General features: G+C 39.5%; 3 protein-coding genes and 1 long non-coding RNA gene across 5 annotated transcripts in view; 2 read left to right on the forward strand and 2 right to left on the reverse strand.

Annotated features, from left to right (window-relative positions):
• Positions 1-779: 779 nt before the first annotated feature.
• Positions 780-2,738, reverse strand: LOC109520280 (3-mercaptopyruvate sulfurtransferase-like). Its single transcript, XM_019877399.1, has 2 exons — positions 2,047-2,738; positions 780-1,537 (listed from the first exon to the last, which is right to left on the reverse strand). The coding sequence occupies exons 1-2, from the start codon at positions 2,636-2,638 to the stop codon at positions 1,239-1,241; spliced, it is 891 nt and encodes a 296-aa protein (XP_019732958.1). The 5' UTR covers positions 2,639-2,738; the 3' UTR covers positions 780-1,238.
• An 887-nt stretch (positions 2,739-3,625) lies between these two features.
• Positions 3,626-5,901, reverse strand: LOC109520287 (3-mercaptopyruvate sulfurtransferase-like). The gene is made up of 2 exons (XM_019877409.1): positions 5,264-5,901; positions 3,626-4,462 (listed from the first exon to the last, which is right to left on the reverse strand). The coding sequence occupies exons 1-2, from the start codon at positions 5,853-5,855 to the stop codon at positions 4,164-4,166; spliced, it is 891 nt and encodes a 296-aa protein (XP_019732968.1). The 5' UTR covers positions 5,856-5,901; the 3' UTR covers positions 3,626-4,163.
• Positions 5,902-6,082: 181 nt separating this feature from the next.
• Positions 6,083-7,791, forward strand: LOC109520234 (uncharacterized). Its single transcript, XR_002169129.1, has 2 exons — positions 6,083-6,130; positions 7,555-7,791. It is a non-coding gene; the product is annotated as an uncharacterized LOC109520234 (long non-coding RNA).
• Positions 7,792-9,012: 1,221 nt separating this feature from the next.
• Positions 9,013-11,301, forward strand: part of LOC109520244 (uncharacterized) — a 9,782-nt gene continuing 7,493 nt past the window's right edge. For both annotated transcript variants that reach the window (XM_019877346.1, XM_019877345.1), the window contains exon 1: positions 9,013-9,134. The gene's annotated coding sequence lies outside the window, so the exon portion shown is untranslated. The remainder of the gene's footprint in view (positions 9,135-11,301) is intronic.

Below are 11,301 nucleotides of genomic sequence, written 5' to 3' on the forward strand. Positions count from 1 at the left end.
TCCGACAGCCATCTTTGTTGTGGTATCATACACGACTGAAGGATTTGTCGCTCCAATTATTCATTAGTAAACGTCCTTCGACCGAATTGATTCAGATTGCTGTCCCACCACGAAAATTACATTTTAAAATACAACGAAGACTTAAGACCTTGCATAAATAGTAATATCTTGTTACGGTCTATTTTATCACAAGACATTAAATTAGAAGATTTTATGGAAAAACAAAGTCAGGTAACAGGAGGATTACTGATTGAACTTCTGAAGTAAATTTTTTTTTTTTTAATATTTTTGGGGCAATTACATAAAATACCCTTAAAAATTACTGATTGAACTTCTGAAGTAAATTTTTTTTAAAAATATTTTTGGGGCAATTACATAAAATACCCTTAAACTCTGCACACAAATGTTTTCCTCAATTATGAAACAATTCCCGTTTTTCAAACAATCAATAAAATGAACCTCACTAACAGTTAACATGCGTGTACCTCTCTTTCATCATGACTTGTTTACATTGTGTCACCATCCGGTAAGGTTGAACAAAGTACAGAGCCTACTTGGACAAAGTGGGGAAAGGGGAGAAAACGGTTATGTGCTTTGAAATTTAGGGATTAGAAGTAAAAGGCCATCTGCATTATAAATACTCCAGTAAAGCATTAGACGCCTGAAAAATCTACTTAAGTCTCCAGTAATCAAGTATTTGTACTCTGTTATTTTCCAGTACTACTGTCGTGTTGGGCACATATTGCAAGATGGCTTGCATGCTCAAAACAAACTCAATGTTTACTTTTCTGAACTGTTTAATGAATGAGAACAAATGAGTATGATGGTTTTAATGGAATCCTACAAGAAAACTGAAACCAGAATACATTTCATGCATGACTAATCATCTTATTTTAAAAGAAAGACAAGGAAATTTGATAGAAAAATTTTATACCCCAAGCAACACAATGTGCTTCAAAGCACAGATTGCTTTGTACCATAAACATTTATTGTACTGTAATGTATGCTGTAGTCTGAAATAGATGACATGCTTAGTGAGGGACTGTGGCCCATTGCATGTTTCTGCATACTGTGACAACGTTCAAGTATTAACATTGCTTGAGTAACAACTAAAGTGTGCATCGATTAAATCATAAACTGCTAGAAAGCACGAATGCAGTTCGAAATAATAACTTGTAACATGCATCTCTCTTTACTGCTAACACTGACTCGAGCCCCCTCTGACCTAGTCGCCTGTCTCACATTTTCTTTCCCTCTCCCTCTGAGATGACGTTTTCAGGAGATGCTCTTTTAAACCACTCGGACCAAGAGCCGTCATAAACGCACACGCCCGGGTGTCCGAGCCACTGAGCAACCAGAACAGCAAAGCATGCCGTCACGCCACAAGAGCAGGTGGCCCACATCGGCTGGCCCAATCTGAGTTTGGTTTCCCTGAATCGTCTGGACAGGTCCTCATTGGCCAGAAACTTCCCTGAGGATTCCAGGAAGGAGGTAAATGGCAAGTTGATTGCACCGGGGAAGTGGCCAGGTAGAGTCCCTGTTTCAAAAAAAAAAAAAAAATTAAGAATTGCACTATTCAGACAAAGGGTAAATTCACAGGACTTTACGTAGGCAATTGAGATTAATATTCATTAGGAGATTAATATTCATTAGGAATTTATTTATTTATTTATACACATACACAATGTGATTCATCAATTAAGTGAAAAATAATTGACATCTACAATTAATCGCGAGTGAGTCGCTCTAAAATTAAAAAATGTGCAGCTCATCCATTGTATCAGCATTCAAATGTACTGTAGTACTCAAGTCGAAGTGCAGTTACTTGAAAATATACTCGAGGACAATAATTAAGTATTTGTATTTTGTTACTTCCCTCCACTGAGTAACAACACAAATTTAACCAACTTTCATTTGGTATGAATGACTGGTAAAATTGTTGCTTACTGTTTAGTCTGCTAAAGCAACGATTGCATTTTTTTCTTATCTTCTCTTCAAGAAAAAGCTTGATCCAAACTCAAAACACAATTGCGAAAGTCTGCTCACCCTCTATGGGCTCCGGTTCGACCCCCCTGTACCTGCCCTTAGGCCTGGTGTCCACCACCTGGATCTTCTCGGTGCTGATGTTCTCCAGCACGTCCTCATAAGTCTTCACCCACGCCGTGTTGTTCGTGGACACCTTGAAGTCTTTGCGCTCCGGCTTCACTTGCTCTGACGTCACCGGGCGCCCTTCGGCCAACCAGTTCTTCATGCCCCCGTCCAGCACCGACACCGAGTCGTGTCCGAACAATCGGAACATCCACCAGACTCGGGGCGCGGTGTACAAGCCGAACTCGTGCGCGTCGTAAACCACCACATGCGTGTCGTTGCCGATGCCCAGCTCGCTCACGTAGCGTGAAAAGTGGCTGCTCGTGGGGAGCGTGTGGCAAAGAGGTGAGCTCTGGTCACTGCACTCGACTATGTCGAAAAACGAAGAGCCCGGGATGTGCCTCTCCGCGAACTCCGCTTTCGGGTCCCGTTTGGTTACCGGCAGGTACCATGACGAGTCCAGGACTCGAATCTTGGAGCCCACGAGACCGTTTTGAAATGCGTCCGCTAGCCACTGGGCTGAGACCACAGCGCGAATTTGTGCCGCCATACCGGTGTAGATTCCGTGGAAATTTTGGTCAACAAATTTCAGGGCCTTGGAACTGTTGCGCAAGGCGGGGCCATTTGGTGCAAAAGGTTGCTGAAGTGCATTGTGATTACGTAATGATGTCTTTCCACAACAAAATATGCCAGTGGATCCCAAATTTTTCAGTACAGTGCTATCAGAGGGAGCCACAGGACTCTTCGTACCACACTGAAAATCACTGGCGTACAATTTAGATTAGAAATACGTAATTTACATCCATCCATTTTCAACACCACTTATTCTAAAGAGGGTGGGGGGGGGGTAATTTACATGACTTGTATTATCACACTTTTATTTGGAAGCATAATTTGAACAGATTTTCTCTCTCTCTCTCTCTCTCTCTAGATTACTTCCAGAGAAGTACAGGCGCATCTTGCATTGCCCTTAAAAAAATAAAATAAAATCAATGGCTTACAGATGACTGCAATTCAGGGGAAAAATGCACCAGATGTGTGAAGTTGCCGGAGAAGTTAAAAAAAAGAAAAAAAGTTGAAAGTAATTCAAAGCACAACACAAAGAATTTGTCTGGGAGCCATTAAAACCCAACATCGGCATTACAAACTGGGTAAATACCTCTAGCTTGATGGAGTTTTGATCTTTGGAATCTTTTATGTGAATGGACAGGGATGTGACATAATCGAGAAAGGAGAGTGAATAAAACAAGGAAGCAGTAAACTTTGGGTTAAGCACTATAAAGAAAGTATAAAATAAATATACAAATTGCCAGATGGCTTTTCCCAACCACATCACCATGGCTTACAGATTACATAAAAAATGTACAGGTATTTGCAACCGCATGCTATAACAACAAATTTCGCTAAACCTCAGTATGTTAATAAGAAGCACTTTGGATATCTGCAAATATTTAGACTTTTTATCGCCAATTTGCACAGCTCCGTTTTGTTGACCTTTAACAGTTATTGGATAACACAGCAGAAACAAGAACACTTATGATATTTCAAGTTGTCTTTAATAACATATATGCTGCTACAATCTGTATTCAACCCAGGTTCCTGCTAACTCTGCCCATGCACCAAAACATTGAATATTTACTTTTCTGGTGAATGAATAATGAGAACAACCCATGAGCATGACAAAGTTTAAATGGAATCATGTGAGAAAAAAAATGAAAACATGCCTTTCGTGCATGATTTGGAAAAGACCACTCCCCGAATCAAAAAGTGTGCTTTGTTTGTGAACCGGCAACACAACCAGCATAAAAGATGTCACTGGAGGGGGGGCATAAGTACATTGCTTTATACACTTTAAGCACTTCTTGCAGTGTCTGAAAGAAATCCTTTGCATAGAGTGGTACTGTTGCAGCATTCAAATATTGCTCTACTTGAGTAACATGTTAACGGTTGCGTAGATTATTTCATATACTTTTACAAAGCAGCGTTGTGCCTTTTAAAATGTGCAAATGTCTTAGCAAGAGTTGAATTCACTTGGGACAAACCTATTTCTTTTTTCTGTTACCGAGACGGCTGGCTCACATTTCCTTTCCCTCCCCCTCTGAGATGACGTTTTCAGGAGATGCTCGTTTAAACCACTCGGCCCAGGAGCCGTCGTAAACGCACACCCCCGGGTGCCCGAGCAGGTGAGCTGCCAAAACGACAAGGCACGCCGTCACGCCAGAACCACAGGTGGCCCAAAGCGGCTGGTCCAATTTCACACCGGCTTCCCTGAATAGTCTGGACAGGTCCTCATTGGCCAGATACTTTCCAGAGGCTTCCAGGAAGGAAGTGAACGGCATGTTGATCGCACCGGGGAAGTGGCCTGGTAGGGTACCTGTTAAGAAATTTAAAATGTGGAGCAAACACCCCCTATATATTTAAGTTCCCCTACTGCAGTTACACAATGCACTTCATCATACAGTGCTGAACAAGTACATGGGAAAAGCACCATGAAAGCAAAACGAAGCAATTAAATCGCAATAGTGAGGAGGGAAAATTGCAAACACATTATTTTTCAAAATCATTCAACCCGACTAGTGAATTAGCTTTCCCCAAAACTGCCGTAAGTCACAGTTACTTTGTGATTTAACAAGGAGGCGGGCAATTACTCAATTATTCGACCAGATAGGTTTGAATGTTTTTCCTCCATGGTAAATGAAATCATTTAGAAACTGCCCCTCCCATTTTTATTAATATTTCCTTGTCTCTGTTGGATATTAAAATGGGTTTGAACTGAAAACTCTTGTGTGCGATAAATATACACTTAACACAGAAATCAGGAAGAGGGCAAATACTTTTTTCACTGCACTGTATAGCTTGCTAGCTAGCGTTAGTGGTATCGGTGACTTGGAATCGTCGCTGTCAGTGAGACATCAATTCTTGAGTGCATACTCGTGTCGGTCTGGGAATAAAAAAGTGAGATTGACCTAAATTAAATTTTGCAAAGTTTGTTAATATTCCCAAGGCATTCTGAGGCACTCATGGTATTTAATTGGACTAATGGATGACCTAGAAAAAAAACTCGTATTTTCCTGGACTCAAAACCTCTGGGAACTCAAGTGGTAGTCTCGGACGCCTTCCGATTTACGTACAAGTTTATTCGTCATAAATTGGGGTGTTGCGAAAGCTTGCTCACCCTCTCTCGGCTCCGGTTCGACCCCCCTGTACCTGCCCGCAGATCTTGCGTCTACCACCTGGATCGTCTTGGTGCTGATGTTCTCCAGCACGTCCTCATAAGTCTTCACCCACGCCGTGTTGTTCGTGGACACCTTGAAGTCTTTGCGCTCCGGCTTCACTTGCTCTGACGTCACCGGGCGCCCTTCGGCCAACCAGTTCTTCATGCCCCCGTCCAGCACCGATACCGAGTTGTGACCAAACAGTCGGAACATCCACCAGACGCGGGGGGCGCTGTACGAGCCGAAGCCGTTCGTGTCGTACACCACCACATGCGTGTCGTTGCCGATTCCCAGCTCGCCCACGTAGCGTGAAAAGTGGCTGCTAGTGGGCAACATGTGGTCGTACGGTGAACTTTGGTCACTGCACTCGTCTATGTCGAAGTAAGAAGAGCCCGGGATGTGCTTCTCCGCGAACTCCGCTTTCGGGTCCCGTTTGGTTATCGGGAGGTACCATGACGAATCTAGAACCCGAATCTTGGAGCCTACGAGGCCGTTCCGGATTGCGTCCGCAAGCCACTGGGCTGAGACCACAGCGCGAGCCTGTGCCGCCATGATGGTGTGCAGATGTGCTTCAGACGACCAACAGTAGAGGGCGCCAGAGAGGAATAGCCAGTAAAATGATGTGCCATTTATTCGTTTTAAACCAAATTTCATCATCGCCGTTTGACGCATAAAATGTCGTTCTGCATCTTCTATACTTAATTTGTGTTTTAAATTGACATTATTTAGAAATAAGGCTGCACTGACATAGTTTATGCACTAAATGGCTCGCGCTATCACACTTAAATATAAAAAATGTAAAGATCCACCGCGAAGCAGTTGCAATGGTACGTTGTGTATGCAAACCTGGAGAAAAAAAAGCAACAGGACAGTGGCACATTGGCATAATGTTTTCCATAGATACCTTACGATGTATTTATATTTTTATATTAGTATGAATTCTGATCATGGCCAGTTTGGCAACAATTAGAAAAAACCGCTACAATCAAAGGCAGCATGCTTTGAAGACTAAGGCCCCAAGCAGGTGGTGGGGAGCGCATTGACGATTGCGCCCCACTTCAAATAATTTTTCACATTTTTATAAAATAAAACTTATTAATATTCCTGACACAAGCAATATTGAATGTCTTTGTTCTGGTCAGAACCCCAACTGCAGCATTATGCAGAGGTCAAGTGCAGTATTGTGAATGAGCTGATTTTGAGACTGTGCCGTCAGAAGAACTGTCTGCAACATTTCAATCTGGAGATCTTTTTCGGCTGGTAAAAAAAAGCTGTTTTAGGGATTGTACAACCATTTGTGCAACCGTATTGCAATAGCTCAGTTGCGCACAGAATTTATGCTTCCCCTTTTTTTCAGTTGATGTGTACAGGTATTCGTTCACATTAATGGTGGAAAACGTTTTTCAATGATTTGTCACAGTATCACTTTTTTTACATGAAAAATAACCTGTAATTTGAACAGGGATGTGTAAACGTTTTACAGACAAACATTCAAACTCACATTCACAACTATATGGGAAATTTAGAGTGTTCAATTTACCCCACAAGTTTTCTGGTAATTTTTGCAAGCTACTTTTTGTAAGTTTTCTATGCTTTGCTCTGAATGTTGGCCATTGTTGTGTTTCTAAGTCCTCAGTGTTGTGTCTTTGCTTGTGTGAAGCGCATTGATTTTCTGGTAATTTTTGCAAGCTACTTTTTGTTTTCTATGCTTTGCTCTGAATGTTGGCCACTGTTGTGTTTCTAAGTGCTCAGTGTTGTGTCTTTGCTTGTGTGAAGCGCATTGAGTTCCCTTGTGTATGAAATGTACTATATAAATTGTGTGAGAAAAAAAAAAGAAACATGAGCCGGAGTGAAGTGTTGTGCTTGTCGTGCTCACATCGCCAAAATTGTGACGAGTCAAGCCAGCAGAACGTTTGTGACACTGCACCACCGAAAACAAACACAAATTGTCAAATGTGAGAGGTCTTGTCTGAAGCCGGACATGATCCATAAAAAGATGTAAACGTTGCACTGGTGTATTTGAATCACATGTATGCAGTTGTTTATCGGGTAATAATAACTGGGCTGCCCCATGCATTTCATGTGGCCCCCTAAAGACTGAGGTCTGATGTGTCTGCTATTTGCAACACCTCGGTCTGGAGATCTTTTCCGGCTGGTTAAATTGCTGTTTTGGTGATTGTACAATATGTGCAACCACGTTGCAGTAACTCAGTTGCATACACTATTTCTACTTCCTTTCTTTTCATTTCAGTTGATTTGTGCAGGTTGACCGCACAGCAGCAGTAGACATTTCGTGTGAGCCCCTAAAGACTGAGGTGTGGCTTGCAACACTTCTTCAGTCTGGAGATCTTTTCTGGCTGGTAAATGGTTGTTTTAGGGATTGTACAACCATTTGTGCAACTATATTGCCGTAACGCAGTTCCGGGACAGTAATTCTGCTTCCCCTTTTTTCAGATTGTTTGTGCAGGTTATAATTTACAGTAATGGTGGAAAAAAAAAATTAAAATTATTTATCATGGCTTCATCTTTTTCATCTTAAAGTCACCTGGAATTTGAGCAGGGATGTGTAAATAATCATTGAAAGTCACATTCACGCCTATACAGTACATACACAAATTCATTAAAGAAATGCTAATTGAATACAAACCTAGTCGGGCCGTGGAATCTGCAGAAGTGAGTCAATGAGTGGAGCCCAGAGGTCAAAGTAAACAAGGTGAAGCTGCATTTAGTTGTTGCGCTGCACGCAAATGCGGTAAACTTCTAATCATTTTTTAAAAATAGCTCATTATGTTGTCGCAATTTTAGACAACTTGTATTTTGTTGGTTTTTTTTAAAAAATACTTTTAAAATGTAATGTTTTAAACATTTTTTGTTGCGCTGCACGCAAATGCGGTAAACTGCTAACAGAAGTGAAGTGAAGTCAGCCTGAAGTGTAAATGGTTTGAAATCCAGGATTAAATATGTGGCTTTTGATTAAGTCTTCGAATAATTTTTTAAAAATAGTTCATTATGTTGTAGCAATTTTAGACACCTTGTATTTTGTTGGTTTTTTAAAAAAATACTTTTAAAATGTAATGTTTTAAACATTTTTTGTTAATGTTTAATGTTTAAATGCCTTGTGTATGAAATGTGCTGTATCAATAAAGCTGCCTTGCCTTCCCTATATGGGGAATTCACAGTCTTCACTTTACCTCACAGGCTAACAAGTCCTGTTTTTGAAAAATGTAAACTCCACACAGGCTCGGGCCAAAATTCAAACTCGTGATCTCTCGTCTGTGAGGCAGACATGGTTCTCGGTCACCAAATATATGAAATTAGCAAAAAATATATGTATTTATAAGAATGTAGGCAAGTAATAGTTAATTATATATATATTTATAAGAATGTAGGCAAGTAATAGTTAACTAATGCCTTTAATAGAAGGCAATACGAGATGAGGAAAACAAGAAAAAGAAATGAGAGCCATGAGAGCTGGTGGGAGGGCCACAAGAATATTCAAACTCGTGATCTCTCGTCTGTGAGGCAGACATGGTTCTCGGTCACCAAATATATGAAATTAGCAAAAAATATATGTATTTATAAGAATGTAGGCAAGTAATAGTTAATTAATATATGTATGTTAAACTCATGAAGCGTGAAATAGAAGGCAATATGAGATGAGGAAAACAAGAAAAAGAAATGAGAGCCATGAGAGCTGGTGGGAGGGCCACAAGAATTTAAATTGCTTAATAAGTGTCACAGCATTTTCATTAGAGACAACCCAAGTTTCCTCCCATTGACTGTTTGTCTTTCTTTCCGAGCGGCCTGACCTGAGAGAAATTTCGACCTGAGGTGAGCAGATCTTCGGATGTTGGGTTCATTAATTTGTGCCACTCTTTTCATCTCAATCTCGAATTGTAATGGAAAGAACTACTTTCCATAAATGTAATGGTTTTTAAAATTTTCATACAAACCGATGTTAGTCCTCCGACATTGTGATTGCTTTTTGAAATGCTTTTCTCATGAGTAATATATTTTCTAGGATGCAATATGAAACACTTTGAAAGTCTGTAAGATAAAGAATAACACATCACATCTTGCCTTGGACATTTGGTTAAATTAAAATTAATGGTATTCACAAATGTTGAATCAAGGAACTGTGCCGCTCTTTTCATCTCAATCTCAAATTATAATGGGAAGAAAATACCTACTTTCCATAAATGTAATGGTTTTTATTTTTCATACAAACCGATGTTACTCCTCCGACAGTGTGATTGCTTCTTGAAATGTTTTTCTCATGAGTAATATATTTTCTAGGATGCAATATGAAACACTTTGAAAGCCTGTAAGATAAAGAATAACAAATCGTATCTTGCCTTGGACATTTGGTTAAATTATATGAATATATATAATTTTTTTCCCCTATAAATGGTAGTGTACAATTAAAAATGTTGCAAAACCAACATTCAAATTTCTGGTGAGAAAATACAACAAATTTGCGAAATAATTACCTCAGCGTGAAAAAATATGGTTTGATGAGAACAAGTTCGCAATAAATTTAAGAAAGACAAAATTAATGGTATTCACAAATGTTGAATCAAGGAATCAAATAAATATATCAAGGGAGTGTATAAATATACAGAAGTATAAATTAAATTACATTTCTTCGGGTAATGATTGACAACAACATTTGCTGGAAACCACACATACTGTATACTGTATACAACCTATCCAATGCAAACCTTCAAGAAGCATTTCTGTTCTGGCAAAAGCAAAGCTTGCACACAGTCAGAAATCATTCCACAATCTGTACTGTTTGCTGCAGTCACCATATTTAAATTACTGTGACAAATTTTTGGACTATATCATCACTTGTATGCATATTTTCCAAAAAAAAGAAATTTGAAGCTGCAGTCAACTAAAAACATTGATTTACAATAGCTCCGTTTTCACCAACAAGGCCAAGAATATTTTGTTCCTGGCAATTTAAATTTCTGGTAATGCACCTGTTGCTTAGATGGTTTGCATTTCCACGCAGCTCATAGTTCTTGGCAGAACATGCAAACGAGACTGCTGACGTATACAGGGGGCGGTGCTGTGTTGCTTTGTCGCTCATTACTGACACCTAACGACTCTTAAACATCATTGCAGTTTACAGAAAATCCTTGAGACGGTGACCTCTAAAGTTAGTTAGTGTATACGGTATATTGCGCGTCTTCAAACGTATTGGATGACTTTCAATTCTACAATCAACATTTCAATGTTGATTGTATATTATATATATTGTATATTGTATAAATTAAGTACTTCGAAAGCCACCCCCGGGAATCTCTTTATAGAGGGAAATCATTTAAAACAGTCAATTAAAAGGACAGAAAACTGTAAACACCTATGAGCAATTTCGAATATTTGCTAAACCTAACATACCCAGTACGTGGTTTTGGATTGTGGGAGTTGATCACAGCCGCTTCTGCTAATCTAGTTATTGAGCTATTGGAGTCACAAGACAGGAAACCCCGCAGTGCGCATGTTCCAAGAAATCCATGCAGGATGCATTGTGTGAATTATTTGAAGTCATTTGGTCTAATCAGGAGAAATTCAATTAATAAGCAACAGCAACCAAAAGCAGCTCTGCTCCAAGCCTTTGTTGGCATGATGAAGCTTAAATGTAGAGTGAATGCAATCTGAATGAACTCTGACATGTTTACAATAAATATGCTGATGGTTTAATAAACTCGTAAAATGTTGATGCTAATCTTATTTTTATGTGATTATTTTAAATAGTACTACATACAGGTTGGAGGCAAATGGATGCCTCATCACTCCTGAATTTGATGGAGTGCTGCGAAAACCTTTTGCATGTAAAACGGGTGCCTTGGCTCAATAAATATTGGGAAATAATGGTCTACTCTAGGTGTCAAAACAGCTTCCAAGCAGTACAAAAGTTTTCATGCTCACATTCTTCTAGTTTTTAAAAATTAATTTATTATTATTATTATGATTGTTATTATTATTATTA

This window comes from Hippocampus comes, unplaced genomic scaffold, assembly GCF_001891065.2.
Source record: "Hippocampus comes isolate QL1 unplaced genomic scaffold, H_comes_QL1_v1.1 scaffold193, whole genome shotgun sequence".
Taxonomy (NCBI): Eukaryota; Metazoa; Chordata; class Actinopteri; order Syngnathiformes; family Syngnathidae; genus Hippocampus; species Hippocampus comes.

Excerpts from the sequence above, each read along its gene's own strand:
- LOC109520280 (XM_019877399.1), bottom strand. The coding sequence starts at position 2,638 with ATGGCGGCACAAATTCGCGCTGTGGTCTCAGCCCAGTGGCTAGCGGAC. Across the intron at positions 1,538-2,046 it reads CGAACCGGAGCCCATAGAGG|GGACTCTACCTGGCCACTTC; the intron begins GTGAGCAGACTT and ends TTTTTGAAACAG.
- LOC109520287 (XM_019877409.1), bottom strand. The coding sequence starts at position 5,855 with ATGGCGGCACAGGCTCGCGCTGTGGTCTCAGCCCAGTGGCTTGCGGAC. Across the intron at positions 4,463-5,263 it reads CGAACCGGAGCCGAGAGAGG|GTACCCTACCAGGCCACTTC; the intron begins GTGAGCAAGCTT and ends ATTTCTTAACAG.